This window comes from Fusarium falciforme, chromosome 7 (genome assembly GCF_026873545.1).
Source record: "Fusarium falciforme chromosome 7, complete sequence".
Lineage (NCBI taxonomy): Eukaryota > Fungi > Ascomycota > Sordariomycetes > Hypocreales > Nectriaceae > Fusarium > Fusarium falciforme.
Genome location: NC_070550.1, coordinates 2,720,524 through 2,747,668, shown reverse-complemented (window position 1 = coordinate 2,747,668; position 27,145 = coordinate 2,720,524). Strand labels below are relative to the sequence as shown.

Genomic DNA, 27,145 nt, shown 5'->3' with positions numbered 1-27,145 from the left:
GAGCGTTTGCCGTGGAAGTGCCCAGCCAAGCTCTGCATCGAGGACCTGTACCCCTGTGACAGCCCCTGTTTGCCGTTGATAAGACTCCAGATTGAACCCACCTATCACAGCGACTGCCGCGGATCCAAGACAGCAGGGGTACGTTTTGGGGACAGCCAATCACAGGTCTGGCCGAGGTGACTTGGTGCGCCAATTGGGTACAAGAGTCAAAAACGGGGCCAAAGGCATGGGTACTGGCACAAAAATGATTTCTTCTACAGGGTAGCAGCTACCAGCAGAATACTGCTGTTTGCTATACGTAGCCACGTGAAGCACCAAGTGAGACGATTAAGAACTAGTCTATTAAATCGTTGAGAAGGAAATACTTCTCGTCATAGCTGAATCAAAACATCTTTTAACATTGTTTATCCCGCGACCCTGTACCCGCCTTCTGCTAGCTGTAGGGTGAGTTAAACATGACTTTGAGTCGGGCAAGTTACATTCTGCGCTCGCGAAACTGCGGGAGGTTATCAACTCGGTTCACTCTAGGTTTTTCATACAATAGCTGCCTTTGTGTACAATGCTATTTTGGTCTTACTGGACATTTAATGTCGCTGTTGAAAGAGTTAGGTTTACATCTTTTACTACCTACTTTGCCTCACTTTCAATCATCTCGAGACTAGATTTGACCAAGCGTCCGTCACTTCTGATTTCGTGCATGCCTAGGTACTTCCCGTGAATGAGTGAATTGCTTCCACCTTGGACATTTAGGTCAAATAAATCTACTCGGTCGCGACCACTACAGTCTAGAGACTCCCCTGTAGCCCTCAAGGCCTTTGTAAGGTGAGTTCTCGCACACCTCCAAACACATGCCGAGAACATCACGCGTATCCCTCGGATCAATGATTCCGTCGTCCAGGCACCACGCCGAGGTGTAGTACGCCTTGCTCTCAGTTTCAATCTGCTCCGTCGTCTTGGCAGTGCTGGCCGCCAACTTGGCTTCATCCATGCCCCTACCAGACCGCTCAGCTGCCTGCCGAGCAATGATCTCCATGACCCCCGAAAGCTGCTCTGGGCCCATGACGGCGCATCTACTGTGAGGCCACGAGAAGAGAAACCTGGGCGAGTACGATCGGCCGCACATGGCATAGTTGCCAGCTCCATAGGATGATCCGCAGACGATGGAGATCTGAGGCACAGAGGATCGGGACACGGCGTCGATGAGCAGCGAGCCGGCCTTGATCATGCCCTCAGACTCACTCTTCTTCCCGACCATGAACCCAGTGACATTGTGTAGATAGACGATTGGTGTTCCGTAAGCATTGTTGAGATGAATGAACTGTGTGGCCTTGCGGGCTTCGTTGACAAAGATGACGGACGACATGTTGCCAATGATGCCGACGAGACGGCCGTGAATGCGTGCCCAGCAACATAACATGCCAGTCCCGTACAGAGGTTTGAAAGCCTCAAAGCGACTGCCGTCAACAATGCGAGCAATGACCTCGGGCATGTTGAGCGGCATCCTGACATTCTCGGGAATGAGGCCAAGGATGCTGTCGGGGCTATAGAGAGGAGCCTCGACGTGATCCAGTGTACGGTCCATATGGAGGTTCTCCCTGTTGATGCTCTGAACCCAGCTCCGAGCCAGACGACAGGCGTCAAACTCATCTGCCGCAAGCGCATCGCCCACGCCGCTGATGGTGGTGTGCATTTCTGCCCCTCCGAGCTCCTCGGCGCTGCTGATCTCGCTTGTCGCCATCTGCACCAATGGCGGGCCTCCCAGGAACATCTGTGCCTGGCTCTTAACAAGGATGCTAAACTCGGACACACCAGGCTCGTATGCTCCTCCAGCGGTGCTGCTACCAAAGACAATGGTGCATGTCGGAGAGCCAGCGTCGGAACGTCGGATGATATCGCGGAACAGCTTCCCGCTCTGGTGGAAGACGCGGAACTGCTGGGGCAAATTTGCTCCCGCGCACTGATTCAGGAAGATGATTGGCAGACGGTTCTCAAGGCTGATCTCGGAAGCTCGATGTTGCTTGCGGACCGTGAGCTCGTTCAGAGCGCCACCGACGATGGTGGGTATGTTGGCAATCAGCATGACCTTGATTCCACTGTAGACGGTCAGAAATGTGATGCATGGCCGGGCCATCTTGTAGGGGAACTAACCATACAAGACCTATTCCTACGATGAGACTTGCGGCAGGGCTGGATTCCTTGACCCCGATACCGGCAAACGGCATCAGCTCCAGGAAAGGTGATCCCTCGTCGAGAAGCATGGCGATTCTATCTCGGGCTAGTAACCTGTCAGTACACTCACGTGTATGAAAAGAAAGTCAGGAAGCTAGTAGGGTAGTACCAGATAGCATCCCACGAGCGTGGTGTCTCCTGACAAACAGCATTAGCACTGCATCTCATAAAACCCGTCCTCCACTTACTCAATGTGACGTGCTTCACCCTCCCCGCCAGCCCATGCCGCCTTTTCCTCAAACTGTTGCAGAATCCCCTTCCAGTCTTCAACATTTTGAAGATAGTCTTTGTCGTTCTGGTTTACTGTTGACCTGTATTCTGGGAATACGGACGGTAACGGTATCTTGGTCGTCGTCATGCTGGGTACACGGTATACCATTCGCTGTCTTTGGATAAAATCTCATCTAGGTAAGAATGTAGCACCAATTAGATACCTATTTAGAGGTAGTATTCGTCGCCAGTGACTTGTCCTCCAAGATACCCCAAGCCGCGGCAGAGAGCCGGTGCCGAGCCGCGGTAAGCACCAGCACAGCCAATAGGATGTCACGATGGTGCCAGAAAGTAGATACATCCCACATGCATATAATTGCTTATCTTGTCCTTGTTAAACTCGGCTGTCTCGTTGATTAGCCCGTTTCTGTTCCACGATTTTCTTTCGTTTTGCTATTACATTCTTCCTCATCCAGCTTGCTTTGAAGATGCCACCAGTTCGTATCGGCTGCTACGGGTATGTTGCTCCAAGTCGGCTATCCGGCCCGTGAAGTTGACCTGATCCGATAGTGCTTTTTGGGGAGATTCGCCATGGGCGATCAACCAGTTCATCAAGGGGCCTGATAAGCAGGTCGACTACCTTGTCGCTGACTATCTCGCTGGTACGTTGGAATTGCATGGGGGACCCTTCATTCACTAACAGGCACAACCCAGAGGTCACCATGGGCCTGCTTGCCCGCTCTGCACGTTCCAATCAAAGTTCCCAGAAGAAGCGCCCGGCCGCCGGGTTTATCTCCGAGTTTGCAGACTTGGCCCTCTTACCGAACTTGGATGCCATACTCGAAAAAGGTATCAAGTTGGTCACGAACGCTGGAGGTCTCGATCCTGTTGGGCTCAAAGAATACATCGAGTCAAAGCTCGCGGAGCGTAGTTTATCGTACAAGCTCAAAGTCGCTGCAGTCCACGGCGATGACATTATAAGCCAGAAAGAGACGCTCTTAGAGGAGGGCCGATTCCATCACTTTGAGCCGGTAGCAGGCAGCGCCGACACCCGGGAGGAGGGCATCAACGCGGCAACAGGATACTTGAGTTTGAATGCCTACCTGGGAGCGCAGCCCATTGCTATAGCCTTGGAACAAGGCGCTGATATCGTCATTACGGGCAGGTGCGTGGATAGTGCTCTGGTTCTAGGACCTCTTGCCCACGAGTTTGGGTGGAACTTTGGCACCAGCCCCGACGATCTTGATCGACTGGCCAGCGCTTCACTGGCTGGGCACGTCATCGAATGCGGCGCTCAGGCGACAGGCGGGAATTATACAGATTGGGAGCAGTCAGCTTTCAGCCCCCATGGAGGCTGGTCGAACATGGGCTACCCCATCTTGACCTTCTTTCCAGACAACAGTTTTACCATCTCGAAACCCCCACGCACTGGTGGTGTCGTCAGTACACGAAGTGTCTGCGAGCAAATGCTGTACGAGGTTCTCGATACCGAAAACTACATCCTCCCAGACGTTATACTCGACCTTAGTCGGGTGACCATCAGTCAGGACTCACCGGACAGTGTTCTCGTTCGAGGCGCCAGGGGTAAGCCGCCCACGCCATGGCTCAAGTGCACAGCTGTGCGGCAAAAAGGCTACAGGATATCTGTCGACATGCTTGTCTCTGGGGAACAAGCCGAGAGGAAGGCCAAGACTCTGGGAAGGGTCATTGTTGAGCGAACCAATGCCATTGCTGCCGCAAACCATGCAGACCCAATCTCGAATGACGACCACGAGATCATTGTTATCGGCGCTGAGCACCATCTTGGCCCTAGAGGTAACTCTGGCGATCGCAGGGAGGTAGTGCTAAGGGTTGCTGCCCGACATGAGAAGCGTTCCGTGCTGGATATAATGGGAAAGGAGGCGGCGTCTTTCCTCACAAACAGCGCACCGGGAATATGCATGCTAACTAGTGGACGGCCAAAGACGAGCCCAAACTTTGTCGGAAGCAGTGCCCTTGTTCGTCGGGACTCGCTTCACCCCGTCGTCTTCGTTGGCAGTGAAAGGTCGCCCATCAATGTGCCATTCACTCTCGACGGCTGCTTGAGCGGCAAGCCATCAGCTAGTCTGGACTCTGAGACTGCTGTGAGCGGCGTTGCCCCATCGCCGACGCAGCCTCCCCAGGGGCTCACATGGCGCGCTAAACTACACGAGGTGGCAACTGGACGCTCTGGCGACAAGGGAGACAGTGCCAATGTTGCCATCATCACCAGAGATGCCGCATTCTACGAGCACATTTTGCAACAGGTCACACCGCAGGTAGTATTCTCTGCACTACAGCACCTGATAGCCCCCGGCGGGACAGTGACAAGGTTCGCAGTGCCCGGCGTGCATGCAGTCAACTTTGTCATCACAAAGGCTCTTGGAGGTGGAGGGCTTTCGAGCCTGAGACTGGACCGGTACGTGTTGAGGTATTCATCATATCCACGACTAACCATGTTTGTGGGTATAGGCAGGCCAAAAGCTATGCTCAACTACTGCTGTCGCTGATAGACGTCGACATTCCAGCGGATGTTGCCCATGCAGCACATCTGTGATGAGGGTTGAGGAGAAGGTGGTAGAAGGGTACACATGACATAGGTACATAGTCAGGGCATAAATACCTACCTACAAGTACTTGGCTAAAGATGGATTGGCAAAGCATACTGTAGGTATTACACACTGGATGGGGTACGGCTGTTCGGCAAGCGATCGGGTAGGGAGGCGGCGTGAAGGGTGATTACCCCGCGAATACCCCGCAAATACCCCAGGATGCCGGAGCCCCACCCGGGTATCGGACGGGTCTGTATAACCGATGTCAGTCCCTGCACATGATATCCTCCCTTATTGTCAGTATCACAAGAAAGGTTCTCTTGAGCAGCAATTCAACTTCCTGCAGTGTTTCTTCCAGGGAGTTGTATAAACTACGGCGCCCGAAATGGCTCAAACTACGTTCCGAATCATGGCCCCGGCGACATTTCCTCTCAGCCCGGCGGCAGCCCCCCGGCGCGCCCGGTTGAGGGCGCCGATAGCATGCCAGTACTGTCGCGGTCGCAAGGTCCGCTGTGATCTCAACAAGCGAGGTTCGCGGTGCACCAACTGCGAGCTTGATGACGTTCACTGCAAGGTCGCAAACACTCGCAGGCGCAGGTTAGACCTACGTTGCCCTCTTGTATGTCGTATCTAAACCACAACACAGGAGCACCGTGGTTCCCTCCACCATCTCTGGGAGCATCAACACCACCACAGTCGACGTGTCAAACACCCAAGACCGCACTGTCTCGCCAGGTCATATTGTGCACTCCCCAGCGGACGACAACCTTGCCTTTGAAACAGTCACCCTCTTGAGACCCACGAACGGAGATTCAGAAGCCCGAGCCCCTCCCCAACTGCAAGCCGATAGCAGTCAAGAAGATAATAGTTCGTCTGAGTTGACTTATTAATCTCTTTAGCCAAGGGAAATAAACTAACGAGGAAGCCAGGCTTGAGTCCAGACATAATAGAAGATCTCCCTCCCGAAACACCACAAATTGGGTCCTTGGCCATGGTCCCAGACCTTGACCCTATGCCCTGGAAGCTTCCTGCATTTATTAAACCAATCGACCCAGATACTTCGCAGTCTGCTCTTAACTATCTTGCGGCTGAGGGGGCCTTCTGGCTTCCAGAAGGAAAATTACGGCAGGCTCTGGTTGACGCTTGCTTTGAGTTTGTGGCCCCTTACATGCCCTCGCTCGATCGATCCGAAATTTTGGGCCACATTGATGTGTCTGTTGAGCACGCTCCAGAAGAGCCATACCAGAAGACGATAGGTATCTTGTTATTCCAAGCCATTTTATTTGCTGGCAGCGCCGTAAGTTTCCCCCAGAATTTTTCATCTGAACAAAGCTAATAATGGAGGCTAGTTCGTGGACAGCGATATGCTCCAATGCCTACATTTTCCGTCACACCGTGAGGTACGCCGCTCATTCTATCGGAGGGCTCGGCTGCTCTATGACTTTGATGTCGACACTTCCTCTGTCGAGGTTCTCCATGCTTTGTTGCTCATGTCGTTCTGGTACGAGGACCCAGATGACTGCAAGGCCGCCGCGTATTGGATCGGGGCCCATGTGCATCATGCCCAGCAATTTGGCGTCCAAGAAAAGGCTCTTGCCTCGCAGCCAGGCCAAGGATTCTACAAGAGGCTTTGGTGGAGCGCATACATCCGGGACGCCCTCGTCTCAATGGGCTTGAGGCTCCAGCCACGAATACGATCCCTAGTCCCAATGCTGACTGCAGACGACTTCCCACAGCGCAAATCCAAGGGCGACTCTCTAACCCGCAGCGCGCTTGATCGTGCAACACTCTCCATACGAATGGCCGAGTTATGCGTCTGTATCAACCAGACCATGTCAGAAGACGAATCCCCTCACCAGCCGCCCCCCAGGAACCATACAGAGATGCTTGATCTTCGGCTGGAGGCTTGGCATAGGGCTTACTGCAGCGACTCTGCCACCCCATGTTCACGAGAACTGGAATATGATGCCTCTAGGGGTCTCACCGTTGGCAGGTTATTAATGATCATGACTTACTACACGGTGATCTCAACCCTCCATCTTCCCGAAATTTCTCAGAGTCTTGTTGCTCCTGCACCAGGTAGTGTTAGGGGGCCAAAGACTCAAAAGAGCTACAACAAGGTCCAAACAGCCGTATACAAAGTCTCTGTACTGGCGGATGTTGTTTTGAAGAAAGGGTTAATCAGCTATATGTCAACCCAGGGGTACGTTTCGGCTGCTCTTTGAAATACGTGTCATCCCAAACTCACACTCTTGGCCAGAATCACATGCGTCCTTCCAGCCGCCTCAATCCTTTTGTTAAATCTCAAGTCACCCTCGCGGCGTCTCTATGATCAGAGCGCGGCCGGACTTCGCACCTGTATGCGCTTCCTTGAGCGTCTGGGTGAAAGATACTCTGCCAGCGAGGCAGTCCTGGGCAACCTCAAAGCAGCCGTCGGCAAGTCAAAGATTTCTTTGAGACCGGAGAATATGACGCCAAGAACGGATTCCGAATCGCCCAACGTTGAGGAACAGGAGCCTTCGCTCAGGCGACGACCCGTTCAATATCAAACCACAAGCAACTGTCCCTGGCCGCATTACTCTGGTGACCAAGCCCCGACCGACGACAGTGGAGATTATTCGGTACACATGCCCTTGTTTACCAATGACATGTCAGAGCATGGCGAGGACACCATGCTATTAGATTTCCAAAAGGAGCCTCTGTTCCACCAGATGTCTAACTTTCTCGAGTTGGAGTCTGAATTCTTTACACAGCTGGCGACCTCAATGGATAGCACAAGTAGAGAAGAGGACAGTGCGAGTTTTATTCATGACTTGGAGTTAGTTGGCTAAGGTTGAGTTCGAGACTGAATACATGGGTATCAATGAATTAACGTGACTTTATCCTAATAATGGAAAGCTGAAACCGAAGGATGATCCAATTCTGAGTCGTAATTGGTTATCGGCGCCCTGAGACTTGGCCCTCGGCTACAGGAGAATCCTACTCTAGGCAGCACAGCCCAGCCATTCGAACCAAATACGCATCATGCCGGCACTGCCACCCTGACTGTGTAGCGGTGTACACAACAGGCCCTTAGGTGGTATTTGACTATTCTCTATATCTATCTCAAATAGGGGCATTCTGTCAAGTTTTGTCCATCCTTCAAACCTCCAAGCATCCTCAATTTCCAGGTTTAGGAGTGGCATTGACACAACTCGATTCGTCAATAATTATCCATCGGCAGTTATGGACGACTCTCCTCCACACACGGCACTATCACCACCATCACGGCCTGCATCGACAGGAGGGAAGCCTCCAGTCAAGATCAGATGCTGGATGGTCACTGAAGAGGCCCCCTCCCACAACGGCACACTCTGTTGCTCAGTCTGGGAAGCCCGGGAAGCCTGGCTGAACCCAGAGCCTGTCAAACGAACCAAATGTACGACACACGATCCAACAGCGGGAAAAGCATGAAGCAGCTCAAGAAGTTGGCGCTCATGATATATGAGGATACATGGGACGAGCGAAGCGCCATGGGCCGCGAGACGCTTGATCGAATCGATCTCTACGGCCTGGCTATGCCCGAAGGCATTTCACCAGCTGAACGCGCAGAAAGGTGCAGGGCACATAACGTCAAAGAAATCGCTGCGAGAAACGCGACAGGAAAAGGCGCCTTTTATATCCCCCAGATGAATTGTGGGTTTCCTGAGTCAGGTCAGCGCTCCATGATCAACACATTCGAGCCGTGCCGATGAGCCAATGAGTGCCACATGTGAAAAGGACCCTCACATTAATCCCACCCTCCAACAAATGAGAAGGCCAGATCAATGACCTGCAACGCTGAGCCCATCTCGCCCCCTGCCTAGTTACCAAAGCTCAATCCTCCGCGCTGTGAATGGTGCAACCGCCGTCGATCTTCGCCGCCACTAAGCAACCGATGCTCCTAGCGTCTGACAGGATGATTACCTCTGACGTCTTATCCCATTTACAATCCATTGCCTTGTTGTCTTCTTGCTCCACCTTGTTTGTTCCATCTTTCCTTTTTGCCCTCTTCATTCTCACAAACATGGCGAAGCTCGAACCTGCGACCGACATCGATCCAAATGTCTGGTATCATATGACCGAGGAGAATGTTGACGATTACGAGGGAGACTTCAAGTCGATGCTGCAGACTTGGGAGGATGGAGATTTCAGGGTGTTTCCTGTGGCCAAGAGGAAGACATACTGGCAATTTGTGAGTTCATCACCCAGCCCGATGCTCGGCTGCTCGGCTGCTTTTGCTAACCCAGTGCACCCAGCAACCGATAGGCAAGATACCGGGTCGATACGCTCTCCGATGTTCCGAAACCACGACACAAAAGCAGTTCGCCGTCTGCTACCGCCCAGGCGAGTCGGTCGAGAACAGGCGCACACGCGCTTGTCTACGAAACAGCGACGGTAGCGACGGACAACAATGGGATGTGGCACTATGGGGGAAGAATGACACGTACCGCTTCATCAACGTACACAACGGTAGTAAATATCACCTCGACGTCATCCCAAGCGGCCCAGTGTACATGAGCCCGAACCTTGATGGGTACCAAAGGAGGCAACGGTGGCTCATGACGAGCGTGAGCAACGTCGATGACGCGGCGTATAGCACCGTCTTTTCGAACGCAAGCCAAACTTCCCCTCTTAGCTATCGATCGCTAACCATTCACAGGCTCCCGAGTCAACTGCCGATTCAGCAACGACAACAGGAGAGTCCGGCAATCAAACGGGCCAACCAGACACAGATCCTGGCGGCTCTGGCAACAGTAGCCTTTCAGGCGGTGCCATCGCGGGTATCGTCATTGGAGCAGTACTTGGTGTTCTTGCGATTGCGCTTGTAGCATTCTTCCTCTGGAGACGGAGAAAACGGCAGACCGAGGGAGCTCCTGCGTCCGCCCAAGCTCCACCGTACCCTCAGTCACCCGATGGTTATAAACCAGAAATGTCCTCACAGACGCCAGTTTACGAGTTACCGAATAACCAAAACCCGGCTGAACTGCCCGCAAATCATTGATCAGAGGTCAGAGTGGACATTGGAGGGTGGAATGTGGGGAATGTGGGCGGAAGGAAGCCTGTTTACATACACTTGACGGCCTTTCGGACTTACGAAATTAATCCATTCTTCTCAGATGAACTATCCCAGGACGATGTGTGATGATGAGTGTTGAACATACTTATATCCGCCTGGGTAGGTGGGGTGTAGAAACAGGCTGGAGGGGAAGCATGCCTTTGATGCGAGCAGAGAAATGTGCCTCATTTAAAACTTTGCAATCTACCTCTTTCAACTTCTTATGTTCTATCAATGCCAAGAAGCGGGTTCAACTCTAAGCAGCCAAGGCCGTGACTTGTCCCTCGTTCGTTCCTGGCTAGTAGAAGTCCGCATGAATGGAGCAATGCCCATGCAAAGTGAAAGTGATGGCGTTCCGCGTGATTAGGCTACTACTGCATGCAGACTGAGCTGAGCTGCTCGTGGTTTTCGTGTTTCATCCGATAACTGGAGCGGATAAAAAACGCTAGGTAGATCAAAAACCAGCAACGCGACGAGATAGGGTGTTGAGAGAGGGGTATCAAAACTCGGGAGCGCTCTCTCTCGTTCTTTGTCCAGCCCTGAAGGTGGCATAGACACGTTACCACTCAGTCCTATCCGGCTGACAGAACTAACACTTGAGGCCTCGATATGCTTTATGAAACATGCTTCAATGACGCGCAAAAGGGTTACGGGAAGCTGGTAATTCTTATCTCACCTCAGAAATCCAACCGATGGAACTTCAGCGTCATGACAAAGGACCACCCAAACAGCCGCACAATCGAATTTCGACAACCACCAGGTTCTTGGACCATGGGAGAGACACTGCTATGGCCGCAGCTAGCCATCAACTTTGTATCGGCGGCACCATTTCTGAGTGATAAGTTGATCGATCCCACTCACGTGCCAACGTTGGATGAATTTCGTCGGTTTGTGATGGGTCTTTGTTAACTCAAAACATGGACCAAGACGGCATTGGCTCTTTGTGAGGAAGAAGAAAAAGGACGAGGGGCCGCTTGAAAAGGAGAGTTTGAGCGCTGAAGAGCTCGAGTTGGTGCGCGCGAAGGAACGAAGGGGGTGTAGCAAGGCTGAGGTTGGAAGCGGCCCTGATGGAGCTTTCATTCGACGAGTTGCTTGACGATGACGATTCGTGATGGATAGGCGACGTGCCTTGGAACATTCTCCCGTTTCTTGCCTATTTACTCCTGTAATATCCGTATTGTAATGCTTCTCGGTTGCAGTCGGTACCCCCTGCTCCCACGGTGGATGGACTTGACCTGTCATTATAGTATAGCCCGAATCAAGTACCATGAAACACACTCGCTACTATTCCCGTATTGGTAGAGACAAGGCGGGTCATTTAACAATCGATGAAATGTCAGTGCTTCTTCTCATTGTCCTTGAATGCCATCTGCCTCAGAGCAACCCTTTTTCGCACACTTACCTCGACACGACTCGACAAGTCTAAACGAGCATAAAAACAACGGGCAACTTAATCTTGTTTATATTAGCCAACAGACCCAAGTCGCAAAATATCTCCTCTTGGCGTCATTTGAAACACGACGCCTCCCATTGCTGACACTTCGGGGAACGGGTGCGCACGGTCAGGATCTGACCTGCAGTCAAAAGGCGTAAGGCTCGCAAAAATCACAGGTACCGTACGTATCCGCCTTTCGCAATCACGGATATCGGAAGTGAGGACCTTTGGGCAAGAGTAGGGCCGGAGGATCGGCTTGATTGATGGGGCCAGGGTCTCATGTTATTATAAGCGCCTCCTCAATTGGGCATATTATTCGCCGTTGTCCGCCAATGGATGATAGAGATGGGTGAAGCGGCTTGGGGGCTGAATTGCATGGGGCTGAATGTCTTGTGCCAATGAACCCCTGAACCCTGCTGCCGTCATTCGAGATGGAGCCACGTCTTGCAGTTCAGAGAGACAGTATGAAAGGTCAGAACGTCGAAATAACAAGAACTCGAGCTTGGTAGAGACTTGGCAATCTCCGATCTCCCGTTCCCAAGAGTCTTGGAACCTTGGCAAAGACCAAAAGCCGTGCCTGGCACGATAGCCCGACACACCAAGTCTTGCACTTCCCCAGCCTGCTTCGGCAAAGCTCGTCTACGTTTCAAACTCATGCCATAAGCAGCCAAAAAATCAGCACTAGCGGATTAATCCTTGCCTCGAGTAAGCCTGCTGTACCTTTCAACCCCTGCAAATCCAAAGCCCTGTCTGCGCAAGATGTTACGCTTTTTGTGCATCGCTCTGCCCAGCAGGGCGAAATTGGACCCTGTTGTCCCTCGGCAGCTCGTTTGCTTTTCTTGATTCTTAGGTCCTTTCAATCTTAACCTTAACATCATACTTTGGACTAGATCCTTTTTTGCGCGTCGTTTGCCAACGTCCTTCGATCTTCCCCACGCGCTGCCCGGATGGAAATCCCATCAAGCTGAGCAAGCCGTGGCCTCGGGTTTTGCTCCTCGACGTGTCCCTCCCCTGAATCAGATCATCCGCCAAACATGGCTCGGTCAATCGTCGCCTCGGCCTTGGGGCCGTTACTGCTCCTCGCAAATCCGACCATGGGAATGACGGGTTGGTGGACATGGTCGGACTATTCTCTCACGCCTCACTTTGCATTCCAAGATCCTGGGTCTGGCGATCTTGTGCACACCGCTTGCAACAGCAATGGCTCGGCCGTATTTCCGACAGACAAGATGCACAAGTTCCCAATCAAGGCCAAGCCGAAGTCAGCGACACCGCTCGCGGTAGTCGGATGGTATGATGATGAGATGGGAACTACAGTCGTGAGTAACTCTATTCCCTATTCCTCGCCCAGACATTGACGGGAAGCGATGTGCTAGGCTTCAGTTTTCTTTCAGGCACGCGACGGTTCGTTAGTCAACGCCGACATGACATGCAACTGGAAGACGGGCGACTACGAACTACAAGAGGGTGGAGAGTACAAGGTCAGCGAAGACGCCGGTGCGCCGTCTATACACGAAGATACAGGGCTAGCGGTGGTGGAGCTTGGCGAATCCGGCGGGAACCGGGTCTTCTACCACGATGAAGATGGAAAGGTCAATGTCCTGGCATACGACGATGATACCGATTGGGTTTACATTGGACCCGTATCCCAACTCGAACCAGAGGGCAAGGCGTTGGAAGCAGCGAGGATGAGTGGGACCAACATGTCGGTGATCTTTCCATACGATGGGGATAACTTTGCCATTGCTGGATACAAGGAGGAGAACAAGGACAAGTGGAGTCTGAGTATGTCGACCTCCCTCCCGGTCTCGACGCGATGGACCTTGAAGAAGGAATCTTGTGATTACGGACACTGACTCGGGAAACACAGGCTCCCTCCCACTAGGCTTCAAAAGCCCAGCCCCGACCAACAAAACCGCAACATCAAAGTACGCCTTTGACTGGTCAAAGGACGTACCATTCATTCTCCCTGAAATCGACATGACGACAGTGAGCCTCGCGCTAGCATCCAACGAAGAATCTTTGACGAATATATTCTACATCGGCACAGACTCAAAGCTTCATCAGATCACCAACGGGAAAGACGGATGGGAAATTGCCAAGGATCCTGGGGAGAAGAAGTGGCCCAAGGCCGGCGACAAGTCGGCTCGAATGGCACTAGTTGCCGCCCCGGAATCTGAAGACCTCTGGATCTTTTATCGAAAGGGAAAGGATGTTATGGAACTACACTTGGATGAATATGGAACGTGGGCGGATGCGAAAAAGGTTGCAACCGTGAACGAAAATGCGCCAACGTCCGACGATGACGATGAGGACGACAATGAGGAGGAGGAGGGCTCAACTGGATCATCAAACTCGAACCACGGCCACGACGGCGAAACATCAGAACCATCAAGTGGTCTATCTACCGGAGCCAAGGCGGGTGTTGGTGTTGGCGTCAGCCTTGGCGCCTTGGCTGCAGCAGGTGCCATCTTCATGGTCATCCGCCGAAGAAGAAGATCCTCAAACACCGACACACAACAAGACCCCATGAGCCCAGAGCAGATGCACCAAGAAGGATACCGTGCAGTCAGCAACGACAAACCAGCAGAACTACCCATCGACCAAGGACCACACGAGCTACCGACGAATGAGCCCGAGTATGAGCTGCTCGGCGATACTGAGCAACGACGGCCGGTGAGTAGGCAGAGTGAAGGGGGACGAGACGAAACGGGGCAGGGTGATAGGACACGGGAGAACAGAGACGGAGGAGCTAATGTCTGAATCGGCGAGACGAGATGAGATATGACATAGGAGGTCTTGTGAGACTGCCCAATATGGGCATACCCAGTGGCATTATTGGTTTAGATACCCAATTTGCAAAGCTTGGAAAACTAGCGATTTATTTCATGTATTTATATGAGTCGCCAAGACCATTCAAGCTGATTTATTCCGCTCCGTTCCTGGAATCCGAGATCAGCGATGATCCCGTACGGGGTATACGACTCGCGTCCTCAGGCCTTGACCTTATCATCCATTCCTAGCCACCCTATACCTCCACATATTGAACTTTTTTCAGTAGTGTGATGCTTGGCATGGCCGAGCAGCTTGACCATCGCTTTACTACTTCTAACTACCTACTAAGCGGCTCTGGACCCTGGCTGAATTCACATCGGGCCCTGCGTTAGTGCTGCAACCCAAGCTTGGCAAGATAGGGTTTGTCGCTACCTAGTTGCCTTGGGTGTGTGCTGCTGACGAAGCAAACAAGGATCCAAATTTGGCTGATCCGAAAACTCCGTAAAGGCGCGCGGCCGAAAACTCCATAAAGGTATGTTGGCTTACCAAGTTACATCTGGACATGTTGGATGCTCTCTTCGCCAGCCATATACTCAAATATTATTCAGACACAATGGCAGGGCCAAAGAAGCTTGAATCAGACCAACGTTGATTACGAAGCAATTGCAGTTGCGGATACAGAGGAAGTAGCAAAAAAATAGCCTCTATCTCGGTCCCGAGATATCAAGCGTTGCCGCGCGGGAAAGCTAACCTAGGCCAAAGCCAAGTCGATGGCGCTGCAGCCCAAACTTGAAGTAGCTAGAGTGGATTAATAATAGGAACTTTTCAAGCGGGGAAAACGGACTTCTCAGGTCTCTTTGCTGATATAAGCCGCGCGGTAAGGCGTCACTGGCTGATGCGAGCATTCCAACCCTCCTTATCATTTAACCTCACCACTCTCCACCAAGACTTGTGCTTCTCCATCTCACAGACATCAACATGTCGGTAACAAAGCCTATCCTCATCTCAGGCTCCGGCCTCGCATCTCTCCTTCTCGCCCAATCTCTTCGCCTGTCCAAGATTCCCTTCCGCATCTTTGAGCGCGATGAGTCGTTTATCTTTCGCGCCCAAGGCTACCGGCTCCGTCTCTCTACGGAGGGTCTCGACGCCATCGAGTCAGTCCTTGATGCCAAGACGTGGGAGCACTTTTGGGAAAAGTGCGGCAAGACTGGAGGCAGTGGCTTCTCCGCCTTTGATGCCGTGACTGGTGAGCAGACGGAGCATGTCATACCTGAGAAGCTGGCATCGCGGGGTGGAAAGGTTGTTGGCATTGCGCGAGGAGATATGCGCAGGATTTTTGCTGAGGGCTGTGAAGATCACATCGAGTGGTCCAGGAACGTCACAGGCTATGAGTTGACCGATGATGGTGTCCGGGCCATCTTCTCCGACGGAACCAAGTCAATTGAAGGTTCAATGCTCGTCGGTGGCGAAGGCATCTACTCCAAGGTCGCGAAGCAGGTCTCGGGTGGAAAGCTCAAGGTCTACGACACCGGTGCCAGAGGTATTCACGGCCAGGCACCGACCACTGCATTCAAGGGACTCGGCGAGGGTGTATTCCGACTGCGAGACGGCACACGCTCAGATGGCGCTGTCTTCATCATCACCAACGTCCGCCCCGGTGAGATGGACGACCCGAATGTTGAGTTCGGTTGGACCATGGGAGGAGAGCCAGGCGTCATTCGAGCTCCTAACGACGACTACACCATAGTGGGCAAGCAGGCAGCAGACATTGCCAAGTCAATTTCCAAAGACTGGCACCCACGCTTCAAGCCACTCTTTGACGAGATGAACGAGTCTGAAGCTGCATTCTGGAAGATCACCTGCTCCACTCCCTCAGGCGTTCCAGAATGGCCCAACGAGCCTCGTGTGACTGTCATTGGCGATGCTGTCCACTCCATGACTCCCGCGGGAGGCATCGGTGCCAATACCGCTGTGCGGGACTCGGCGCTGTTGGGAAGGTTGTTGCGCGAGGCTGGAGGGTACAAACCTGGCGTCACGGCTGCTTATGAGAAGGAGATGAGGGTTTACGCGAGTGAGGCTGTTAATGAGAGTTATACCGGTGCTTTGGGTGCGTTTGGCATCAAGATTGATGAGGAGACTAGCCCTGTTGTATAAATTATCGCGAGTAGCTAGCTCAGCTACCGAATGCTTGGAATTACGTATTCAGTCTGATATCTGCCAAGCAGTCAGCCATTCCAGTTATGTGCCTACGGGACTGTGCCATATGATAGAACGCAAGATTTAACAAAGCCAGAAAGGTTAGTGAAATTCAGGTATACTTGCTGGCTAGTAAGCGCTTATGCAAGAGTCTTGGCATTATGACTCCTATCTTGCCAATACATAGGTTAATGTACCATGTTTATTCATCTCTTTGTCTATATGCGTTTCCTATTGACTCGGCATTTCACATCCAAAAATGTCATGCCTGGCACCAAGTCTTGGGTTAAGAACTCTTGGGCAGATACTTGATGCCAGAATCAGGGCAGCTGCTCTTGCTTCCATCAGGATTCGAAGGAACAAAGGTACCCTCCTGAAGCGATCCCTGAACATTGAAGTGATACCAAACCTCGTTGAGGTTCTTGCCGCTGCAGCCAATAGTCACTTGCGCACCATGCTGTTCCTCAAGAGCATCCTGGATCTCGCTGGCAGTGTACGTCTCGGACTCGGATGGCTCAATGCCAGCCTCGGAGAGCCACTTGTACGTGGGAAGAGTCTTGAACAGTGAGACAGTCCTCTTGACGTAATCTGCTGCTTCGGCACCGGTTCTGTAGCCGGTGTAGCAATCAGGCTCCAGGGTGCTGATGCAAGTGCCGTGCTTGTCCCACTCATGCTGCCACAGAGACTCGTTGTCACCGTTGTCACTAACCCAGTACTTGTTCATGTAGGACAGGGTTGAATTGTCGAGGAACTGGGACACGATGCCTCTGATGTCATTGTATTCACGGCTAGTGTCGCAGAACTGAGGGTATGTGCCATCACAGTAGTCGGGCCAGAGACCGTGGATTGTCCAAGAGTCTGTACACCGTCAGAAACAGGACCCTTTCAATGCCGGGGCGACTTACCAGATGGGCCTGCAGCTGGGTTGGCATCCCAGAATTGCGTCTGAAGAAGCTGACCAGCAGGGATGAAGCAGCATGTATCAGCGACGGCAGTGGTGTTGTGGCATGAAAGAGGAAGGTCACGAGGACAAGATTTGCTCGAGGCAGCAGAAGCGCCCGACATAAGAGCCAGAGGGACCAAAAGTCGTGTATAAGCCATTGTGACCGGTTGAGTTGAAAGGGGCTATAATGTGGCTTTCGTTGAGGAGGGAGGAAAAGCCAAGACTGGGCACGCGGGAACTAAATAGACCAGTTTGATCCTTAACAATCCAGGACCAAATGTAAATCGCTCGGTCTAGCAAGCGGAAAAGATCCAAATCTAATATTCCCAGTCCGACGGAGCAAAGTCACCAAAACAGCAGGTGTTTCAAAGAATCCTAGCCAATGCCGTCCGATAAGGACTCTACACAAACCCCACGTGCTATCATGGCAACGTATTAGCAGGACTTTTGGTCCAAGGACCCGCAGCCAATGAGGGGACGAGGTAACGCGACGGCAGGTCATGATCGACACAGGGGCGGGACTTTTGATTCATGGGAAAGGATTCAAGGGGCCAATTAGATTCTCTGGAAGAGCGGTGTTGAATAAATAGCTGTATGAGGTTTGAAACATTAAAAGGGAATCCAATCTGCTTTAAGAAGCTGTCAACGCGTTGTATTGAAACGTGATGATGGTTATCAACTAGGTCCACCTAGTGAAGCATCCCTGTAGCTTCATGCCGAGTTATCCGTCCGTCACATGCAGTTTCACCAACCGTTTCAACAATTGAGCATAGCCTGGGCACTATGAGCATTGAATCTTGCATGATTGGGTTTATGGTGTCGAGTTTGTATGAAGCACATCGGTTGTTGAACCCTGAACGGGAAAGTGAGGTTGGATCGATGACGTCATACCCTCGCGGAACTTCCAGATGATTGAAGCTTTACCACCCACCAATGGTCGATTTGTACTGGTTATCGCAATGATTTCTACCGCGTGAAGATAAAAGTCTCCGTTAGCAGCAATAGAAGTTAAGTGGGTGAATAAGTAAGGGCTTCTCAAGGCAGTTCCCGACAGCCAAGGCAACCGGCCAATCGCATCTGATGGCTGATAACAATCTATGAGACCAGAACCTGTCTTCGTCGATATCTCTTTAATCTACGTTGATTTTACATACTGGGTTCTTGCCGCTGTTCCCTCCTGTTGACGGCTCTCAACTATCAAACGTACTCTTCTATATTACATGGATAGAAGATAATTGTCCTTCCCCCAATTAAACGGGCTTCTCTGTCAACGTGCCTCAGGCTCCTCGATTAAAACGCCCAGCGCGTATGGTATCGACCAGTCTAGAGCTTCGACAGTGGCAGAATCTGAAGATCGTCTCTGCCCAGATCACGAATACTCTTCTTGCCACAATTTCCCAAACTGTTGTCCATATCCGCCAATAAACACTTGAGAACATGCTCCACGCCCTTCTGTCCTCCAGCAGCCAATCCATACACATAAGGACGACCGATACACACAGCCTTTGCGCCAAGAGCCAGTGCCTTGAGCACATCCGATCCAGTTCGAACACCGCTGTCGAATAAAAGCGTCAAGTTGGAGGCTTTGACTTTTTCGTCTGCCGCAATCTCGGCGAGGGCGTCCAGGGATGCTATCGCTCCGTCTAGTTGCCGGCCGCCGTGGTTGGAGACAATGATGCCATCCATGCCATATTCGATGGCCTTTTGTGCGTCTTGGACTGTTTGTATCCCTTTGAGGACAATCGGGCCGTCCCAGAGTTTCTTCAGCACTTTGAGATCTTCCCATTCTCGGTAGGTGCCAGAGTTCATGACATCGATCCAGGCTTTGGACTTTTGCAAGACATTGACATTGCCAAGTACCTTTGCAGCACCTTTGAAGGTGCCAGGTTGTCTAATGATGGTCCACAACTCGGCCAGCTTCTCACCAACGCTCCGCGGGTCATTCTTCTGTATCTCCTCAAAAAGCTTGTTGAAAGCCGGGTCTGAGAGTCCAATCTGGCACCCTTCACCCCAGATAAAGGGCAGGTAGGCGGTATCGAGATCTGAGGGTCTCCATCCAAGGAGGAACGTGTCCAAAGTGACGACGAGGACTTTGTACCCTGCATTCTTTGCCCGGTTCAGAAGACTCGCGGTGATTTCTTCACATTGCGGCTTGGGCCAGTAGAGCTGATACCAGCGGTCCCCGTCCGCGTTTGCCTCGGCGATCTGCTCTATCGTTCGCGTCGCAGCGCTCGACAGGATCATGGGAATTCCGACATTGTGACAAGCCCTGGCCGTGGCCTCTTCGGCGTCTGAGTGCATGATGTTTTGAACGCCAATTGGAGCAACTAACAACGGGCTGTTGTACTTTGTGCCAAACAGCTCCACGCCAACATCTCGTCTGGTGGCATTGACCAAGCAGCTCGGTCGGAGGCGGTAACGAGAAAAGGCTTCAACATTGGCGTCAGCGGTGGCCGATGTGCCTGCGGAGCCATGGACATAGTCGAAGTTAGCCGGAGGGACCTTAGACCGAGCCAATGCCTCCCATTCTGAGGGTTTCGTTGAAAAAAGAGGAGACCGAAAGGCTTGGTAGATGTCGCGTTGGAAGGACGAATAGCTGGTTGAATCGGGTTCCGTAAATGATACAGTCGACGATTTCGGGTCAGTCTTATTGGCCATGATGGCTTATGGTATGATATATCGTGGATATTTGACCTGTGGCGTGATTTGATGTTGATGGCCTCTCACAGCATTGTCAAGTTGAATCCTCGGTCATCATGTAGGTGCCACGTGCACACCGACTCCCCCGCTTCTGCGAACCGAACCTCGGCAGGCATTCTTGATCCCTGCAACTCACGTAAGCTTTCTCAATGTGTTCAAGTAAGTGAATGAGATAAAGTGCCATGGTTGGGATGATGGAAAGCTCGAGATGCTATTCTGTACTCTTCAGTTCATGGTTCGTGTGAAGTGAGAGCTTGGAAGAAAGCCAGCCATCTTTGAGAAGAATATGACCTCTAGCAAGGCACAGGCTCACTACTACGTCACTTATCCTGTCGCTCAAAACAATATCTGCCCAAGAATGCCTTGACCCAACCATTCACATTCACTGATCATGTTTCAATTGACAGCCGACTCCGGGGATATCGGAGCCGGCCTCGTGAATCCCCTCACTGAATGCGACCCTAACACAAACACCCCGGGCCATCGGGGATGACGGAGCCGATAGCGTCAACTTTAAGCTTCTTCCATTCCCTTTCCATCCCAAAAGGCGGGGAAGTTAATGCGGGGGTGGACAGAATGCCATCTGATAAACACGCTACGTTTCCTTTACGGGGTGCATCGGGGTATCTCCTCCGAGCTTGTTCATTGGTACGCATAGTCAGCGTTGTATAGTATAGCGGGAGACTTGCCGAAAACTATCATTCTGCTTGACCTTGTGATGTGTGGAAACGCGGCTTCCAGTTGACCAGGCCACTGCGTCCCCTTGCTTCATTGAGGCCAAGACTGGTCAGGCACTCGTATTACCGTCGATCTCGGGGTGGATACGGTATAGGTCCATGAATTAGGTCAAACAAACAACTTCTATAAATGCGCGAAATGTTTCCACGATGTAACTACCATTCTCGTTCCTCCCAACTCCATCCCAATTTTCGAGTCGCTTTGACTACACCATGCATCTTTCAAGGTCTCTGGCCTTCTTTGGCCTCTGCTCGGCCCCTGTGCTGGCTGCCTGGCCAAACGGACCATTCACTACGTCTGGCCGATGGATCAAGAACGCTGCTGGCAACACCGTCACTCTTGCCGGTGCCAACTGGCCCGGTCACGGTGAAGTGATGGTCCCCGAAGGCCTTCAGTATCAGTCGATCCAGGAAGTCATTGCTGATCTCAAGTCGATCGGTATGAATGCCATTCGACTGACTTTTGCCACGGAACTGGTTGACCAGATCTACGACAACAACGGCGAGGATGTTGATCTGCAAACGGCTTTTGAAGAAGGACTGGGCAAGGAGAATGGAACTATTGTCTTGAAGAAGGTCTTGGAGAACAACCCGTCCTTCACACCTCAGACGAAGCGACTGGAGGTATGTATCAGTCAACAAGCGCCATGTCATAAATATCATAGCTCACATAACGTTTAGGTGTATGATGCTATTGCTGCCGAATGCCTCAAGCAGCACGTCTACATCAACCTTGACAACCACATCTCTACCGGGAAGTGGTGCTGCGGCGGCACAGATGGCAACACCTGGTGGGGAGACACCGAGTTTGACGCTGACCGATGGGCCCGTGGCAATGCCTACATGGCAGCTCACGTAAGTGAAATCCTCGACGATACAACATGTGTGGTCATTTCTTCAAGATGAGCGGAAAATTCTAAGTCTCCCCAGAGCCGAAGCTGGCCTGCCAAGATCTCTCAGTCTCTCCGCAATGAGCCCCGACCTCCCACAAACAACGAAGATCTCCGTAGCAAGTCTTACAACTGGAGAGACTTGTACAAGTTCATGCGCCAAGGAGCTGACGCCGTTCATGAGGCCGACCCTAATAGTCTCATCATTATCTCTGGCCTGAACTATGACACTTTTGTCACGCCCCTCTTCACGGGAGCTGCTCTGGACCCAAGCACCCAAAAGTTCAGCCGAGATGACTTTGCTGGGTATGGCGAGAAGCTTGTCCTGGAGATTCACAACTATGAGAACAGCATTGGAAGCTGCAGCTCACTTCGATACAACCTCTACACCAAGGGATTCCAGGCAATGAACGCATCAGATCCCGCCACTAAGAATGTCTTCCCTGTCATGCTCACCGAGTTTGGTCACTCGATGGAGGGCGACAACTACAACAAGGCCAAGACATACATGAGCTGCCTTTCAGAGTATCTGCCTGAGGCTCAAGCAAGCTGGTTCATTTGGGTTATTGTTGGTCGATACTACACCAGGCAGGGCATTCAAGAGTTTGACGATTCTTGGGGAATCAAGAAGCCCGATTGGTCTGGATGGAGGAATGAGCAGTACATCAAGGACTATCTTGTCCCGCAGGTTAAGGGAACCGTGGCAGGAAACAAGGACTAGCTCTTTTAGGGGGGTTATCCTTGGGTATGGCGTCATTCAGAAGGTCAATATTAACCTCTCACTGAACGATATCTCCCTTCAAAATATAGTACATTTAAATCTGAGTATTCTTGGAAAATTTTCAAGTCGTTGACCGAACGCGATATTCCACGTGTCTAGTTATATACCAAAGCTCTTCGGTCCACATCCTTCAAGGAGGTTCCCTGGAGCTGTTCCTGGCTTTTTCTACACTGGAAGCACATATTATTCCAGACACTCCGAGAGTTACAAAAGCTTAAGATTCACTTTACAAATATTTCATTTAACTGGGGAATTCACAGAACTAACTTCCAGTTACCAATCCCAATTCAATTCATTAGGGAGGAGAGTTGGTACATCTCGGATGCTCGAATATTTGAACCAGCTTCCTCGCTCTTTGGCGACGAGAGGCCCCGGAGAACCATAAAACCCCAACCTGCCTCTGCGGTAGAGGCTTATGCTAAGCCTTTCAACGGCTGGCGGAAACCCGGCAGGACGAGTTGAAAAGCGATTCGTGGTGCGGCTAGAGAGATATATAGACAATTAGGTTGGGGGTTTGGGGACTATAAATGAATCGAATATTTTGTAACTGTTGTTATCATTGTGCCTCATTTGCTTTTCATCCCTTGTGCCCATTCTCTTCATACACGCATTGATGAAGCTGTACCCTTTTCTTCCTGTTTTCTAACTTCTGAGTTCTAAGAAGGAGCTCGGACTCTAGTTTCATATATTTTGCTAACCTGTATTGGCATATCACGGTTGGCCTTTCGTTGTTTGGTAATATGTTTCCAAGTGTTGCCGAAGAATATGTCATCCTTCAAACTTCAGGCTTCGCGGTTAATCCCTTGTTGCGCATTGTCCCTTTCCGCCAAGGGACGAGGGGTGACTGTAGGTATCCAGGGACGGTGCTTAACCTTTTAATTGATCGATTCTCAACATGGGGAACAAAATGTCTTCGATTTTTTATCAAGTGCAGAAAAGGCATTTGTCTTGTGGTCAACATGAACGCCTCGTCCTACCCTAGAATCTCGGCAATTGTCAACTCTCCGACGTGCATGGCCCCGCGATGATCGCCGCTAAACAACCCCTGTGCAGGACTTTGTCGGGAGCTGCGCCTTGTTTTTACGTGAATGACGCCATAAGCCCGTAAGCAGACATGTCAAGGTTTTCTCGTCTCTTTGCTAACAGTCAAAGTGCCAGAGTCTTTCTCAGGCTGAGCGGAGTAACAAAAAGCGTTATGATGGATACCGAACCCACCATACTGCAACTCTTTTAACCTTAACTTGCTCCTACGCAACTGGTAATTCGTCCTGCGGGTTTATTCCAAGTTACGGTGAGGGCTGTGCATCAGATCAGTGCCCTCAACCAACCACCCCATTGCCCACGGACTCATAACCCACTAACACTCCGCAGTGGGCAGGCCCCTGCTCCCTCGATAAGCTGCTACCATGCAAGACCAGGGTTTGGTGACATCCGAGGCTTCCGAACATCGCATTTTTCGGACCCCGAGAGACGAATCAAGAAGCCTGCTTGAGCGCCGTCAGCTTGCACCGCCCGCGTGACATGCCTTTGTTTCGGAGGGGAGGATATAACTTGGGACCTTGCATCAACGTTTTCATAACACGGCGCCATCTTGTTTCTACGTACCTGAGCTAAGCGAGCAACTGTTTGAAATGGCACATTTCTCATTCTCTTCGATCCTGCAGGGCTTTTACCATGCCTGGCAGTTCATCTTCACCGTCATCCTCATCCTCATCTGGATCGTGGCCTGGCTCGTGCAGGCGGGGTCCATCGACATGCCCGAGTGGACAAAGGACCTGCGCGACCAAGACGAGGAGGACTGGAAAGTGTACGCTGCCATCCTGATAGTGTGTCCTTGCCTGTGTCTCGGATTGTGCATCGCCGTGGGGATCGTCCTGTTGAGGTCCGAGAGTAGAGGATATCGAGGTTGAAAGTCAGGCCATCGTGAGTTGGCGACCCCACTGGCGAGTTCCTGATTGCTTACTGACCGAGAATCAGGCTCTGGGTTCTTGGTGTTAAGAGGTCGCCTTTGATAATTTTAATGACGGAATGGTAAGGATTCAAATTTTTCTCAACATCTACAGGAAGTCTGTTATTGGTTACTGGGGCTACTATTGAAGAATGAAACTCGTTGGACAAGCACTGATAAACCCCAGATTATGCTACGATGTCATACACCACGGTCCACGTCACGGATATTGCCTGGTCGGACAGAACACACGCCTAAGTTGGAGTGATACTCAACTATACGCCAATTTCCAACGCCATGAGCTCCGGGAAACACGGCACATGGCATATCAAGAGATCCATTGGTGACCTCCCCTCTCAGGGAAAGGAAAGCGGGCATCTTCTATTGCAAGGCACATCCTCCCCACTTTGACGTTATAAAGGTTACGGTGTTTTACGGGTGTTAAGTTTTGATGCCGTCATATATTCATGATTGTGCCCTGCCATTGTGAATGATGGCCTTTTTTGGAGGCGTCATTGATGACAGCAACAGATGAAGGCGTTGTTTCTCGTTTTCTAGTTTATTTAGTCTTTTATCACATTATACCCAGGGAAGTCACGGAAGGAGGAGTCTCGGATTTTATATCTAATGTGTCATGAAGGGAGGGGAAAGGCAACGCCGCGGAAGTAGTTTTAACCTGTACGTTTATACGCGATATAGCAGGTGGCAGAGAGCTCTATGATTCACTGTATGAAGACCGAAGGTTTACGATATTAAGTTTATGTGGCTGAGCAGTATATGTGGCGGATTAAAATGTATGATATCCATCGTTGACCAAATCTTTCTCATCTAGATCCAGTGGCAGACATGGAACCCAAAACGCACTTATCAACACAATGTGGACAGAAAAAACTGGCAGTATCGCACGACACAGAGCACAAAAACTGTCAAGTTAGGCACCTGGGGCGGAGTTATGCATGCGTAAGTGGCCGAGCCACGCAACTTGGTTACATAGGTCGTTCAGAGTTTGGGCTAGACTAGGTATTCCGGCATCTACGGCCCCACTGGGCATACGGACTCGGAGTAAATGACGAATCCCGCCCAGGGATCAGGATTGTAATGCTAGTCTCCGATCCCGTCCATGATGGACCTCAGTCTCGGAGCGGAGGATCTGAGACAGCCGCGCCGACTTCCAGCTGATCATGTTTCGCAACAAACATTCCCTCAGCTATCTGAGATTTTGGAATGCACATGTCGGTCACCATGTTTGGTTGACTCATGATTGTTTCACTGTCAATGCCTCTTGACTCGCGTAGATCGATCTTGATGCCTGGCATCTTCCATAGCCAAGGGGTCGTATTAGATCCAACCGGTGTCAAAGTAGCGGCGCTTCTAATTTATGATTCGGTAATACTACTCTTATCTATCGACATAACTAAGTACCGTTTCTCAAGTATTGATAGCTATGAAAGCAACACAGAGAATCAAGGTTAGAAATCGACATCTGATTCGCTTTTTCCGAACTTTCAGTTTGATGAAAGATTTCGAAAAAAAAAACTGGATTTTTACTTGCTTGTAATAATCCCAGAACACTGGGGCAATTCTCGGGAGCTCGCTTTCCGACACAATGATTCACTGCTTCGCAGTGCTCTGATGCTTGGTCACAAGGCCCGCCATCGACGTGATTATATGCATCAGTTGGTTGCGAGCGGAGAATAGATCAAGCGTCATTACTGTTTCCCAGTGAAACAAGCGATGGGGCTGATAACTGAGTAGCCGATATTGCGAAGACCTTCGAGAGGAATAACTGGGTGATATGAGGTGAAGCAGTTACGGTGTAGAACTTCTAGAGCAGCTAGCGCTTTTAGAAAAGAAGTGTGAGGGCATTCAAACTTTGCGGGAGTTAGAAGGGTGCTCTTTGTTCATCCTTGTGATTACCATAGCGAGAACGACCTTTTCTTAGCTCATCAAGGAGGCTATGTATCGGTAAACGGCTCCATCGAGCAGTGGACCTGGTGGGTATTGGTATCGGGAGAAGGTAGATATAGGCGAATGTTTCGCGTTCAGCACCGAATAGATACTGAAATAGTGTCTAGGGCTTACGAAATGTCTCTGGTATGATGGTCCACTAGTTACCGTTCCTTACCTTGTGTCGTATGTCTCACGCTGAGGTGCATCATCATCTCGACGATCCCTCTTTGGGAATACACCTAGCTGTATTGTCCTGTGCACCTAATGCGGGATTTATGACTGCAGTTATCTTTTCATCTTGTATCCATGTACTTGTATACGGCTACCAGTTTCGTTAGAATGGTCTGTCCCAGGGATCTGCATCCGGATCTGATGCTCTGCGCGATTGTGCACCTCTACTTGCCGTGCCTCAATATGCGGTCATTTACACAGAGCTCTGCCCAGCTTCAACATGAATTCGGCTCGGAAAAGCTATCCTAGAGAACGTAAAAATCTTTTCGTCATTCGGTCACTATAAATAACTCAGTTCCAGTCCGAGAAGCATATCTCGTTGCCATGAGACCAGCAAGAAGCCTCTCTTGTCATTTTTATCTCCCTTCCTCCTCTTTGTGAAACTCTTCACACTACCTGTTTACTTGAAATCTGCTTCATTGACTCACAAAACTGACACAACGCATGAAGATGTAGCCTCATTTTGCTTTTAC

General features: G+C 51.1%; 10 protein-coding genes across 10 annotated transcripts; 7 read left to right on the top strand and 3 right to left on the bottom strand.

Annotated features, from left to right (window-relative positions):
• Positions 1-778: 778 nt before the first annotated feature.
• NCS54_00949200 (Methylcrotonoyl-CoA carboxylase) lies at positions 779-2,587 on the bottom strand (the record flags this gene model as incomplete). Its single annotated transcript, XM_053154840.1, has 4 exons — positions 779-2,093; positions 2,149-2,275; positions 2,339-2,367; positions 2,418-2,587. The coding sequence occupies 4 exons, from the start codon at positions 2,585-2,587 to the stop codon at positions 779-781; spliced, it is 1,641 nt and encodes a 546-aa protein (XP_053010815.1).
• Positions 2,588-2,927: 340 nt separating this feature from the next.
• NCS54_00949100 (Hypothetical protein) lies at positions 2,928-5,014 on the top strand (the record flags this gene model as incomplete). Its single annotated transcript, XM_053154839.1, has 4 exons — positions 2,928-2,956; positions 3,010-3,101; positions 3,154-4,876; positions 4,930-5,014. The coding sequence occupies 4 exons, from the start codon at positions 2,928-2,930 to the stop codon at positions 5,012-5,014; spliced, it is 1,929 nt and encodes a 642-aa protein (XP_053010814.1).
• Positions 5,015-5,394: 380 nt separating this feature from the next.
• NCS54_00949000 (Zn(2)-C6 fungal-type domain-containing protein) lies at positions 5,395-7,840 on the top strand (the record flags this gene model as incomplete). Its single annotated transcript, XM_053154838.1, has 5 exons — positions 5,395-5,606; positions 5,656-5,876; positions 5,939-6,306; positions 6,359-7,212; positions 7,270-7,840. 5 exons carry the CDS (start codon positions 5,395-5,397, stop codon positions 7,838-7,840), a joined length of 2,226 nt encoding a protein of 741 aa, XP_053010813.1.
• A 1,106-nt stretch (positions 7,841-8,946) lies between these two features.
• On the top strand, positions 8,947-10,032 carry NCS54_00948900 (Hypothetical protein; the record flags this gene model as incomplete). Its single annotated transcript, XM_053154837.1, has 3 exons — positions 8,947-9,222; positions 9,287-9,598; positions 9,691-10,032. The coding sequence occupies 3 exons, from the start codon at positions 8,947-8,949 to the stop codon at positions 10,030-10,032; spliced, it is 930 nt and encodes a 309-aa protein (XP_053010812.1).
• Positions 10,033-12,555: 2,523 nt separating this feature from the next.
• On the top strand, positions 12,556-14,284 carry NCS54_00948800 (Hypothetical protein; the record flags this gene model as incomplete). The annotated part of the gene is made up of 3 exons (XM_053154836.1): positions 12,556-12,840; positions 12,898-13,306; positions 13,392-14,284. The coding sequence occupies 3 exons, from the start codon at positions 12,556-12,558 to the stop codon at positions 14,282-14,284; spliced, it is 1,587 nt and encodes a 528-aa protein (XP_053010811.1).
• Positions 14,285-15,262: 978 nt separating this feature from the next.
• Positions 15,263-16,450, top strand: NCS54_00948700 (FAD-binding-3 domain-containing protein; the record flags this gene model as incomplete). Its single annotated transcript, XM_053154835.1, has 1 exon — positions 15,263-16,450. Exon 1 carries the CDS (start codon positions 15,275-15,277, stop codon positions 16,448-16,450), a length of 1,176 nt encoding a protein of 391 aa, XP_053010810.1. The 5' UTR covers positions 15,263-15,274.
• Positions 16,451-16,778: 328 nt separating this feature from the next.
• On the bottom strand, positions 16,779-17,593 carry NCS54_00948600 (Ribonuclease T(2); the record flags this gene model as incomplete). Its single annotated transcript, XM_053154834.1, has 2 exons — positions 16,779-17,350; positions 17,398-17,593. The coding sequence occupies 2 exons, from the start codon at positions 17,591-17,593 to the stop codon at positions 16,779-16,781; spliced, it is 768 nt and encodes a 255-aa protein (XP_053010809.1).
• Positions 17,594-18,758: 1,165 nt separating this feature from the next.
• NCS54_00948500 (FMN hydroxy acid dehydrogenase domain-containing protein) lies at positions 18,759-20,093 on the bottom strand (the record flags this gene model as incomplete). The annotated part of the gene is made up of 1 exon (XM_053154833.1): positions 18,759-20,093. The coding sequence occupies one exon, from the start codon at positions 20,091-20,093 to the stop codon at positions 18,759-18,761; it is 1,335 nt and encodes a 444-aa protein (XP_053010808.1).
• A 992-nt stretch (positions 20,094-21,085) lies between these two features.
• NCS54_00948400 (Cellulase domain-containing protein) lies at positions 21,086-22,483 on the top strand (the record flags this gene model as incomplete). The annotated part of the gene is made up of 3 exons (XM_053154832.1): positions 21,086-21,496; positions 21,554-21,727; positions 21,803-22,483. The coding sequence occupies 3 exons, from the start codon at positions 21,086-21,088 to the stop codon at positions 22,481-22,483; spliced, it is 1,266 nt and encodes a 421-aa protein (XP_053010807.1).
• A 1,691-nt stretch (positions 22,484-24,174) lies between these two features.
• On the top strand, positions 24,175-24,541 carry NCS54_00948300 (Hypothetical protein; the record flags this gene model as incomplete). The annotated part of the gene is made up of 2 exons (XM_053154831.1): positions 24,175-24,369; positions 24,521-24,541. The coding sequence occupies 2 exons, from the start codon at positions 24,175-24,177 to the stop codon at positions 24,539-24,541; spliced, it is 216 nt and encodes a 71-aa protein (XP_053010806.1).
• Positions 24,542-27,145: the final 2,604 nt, after the last annotated feature.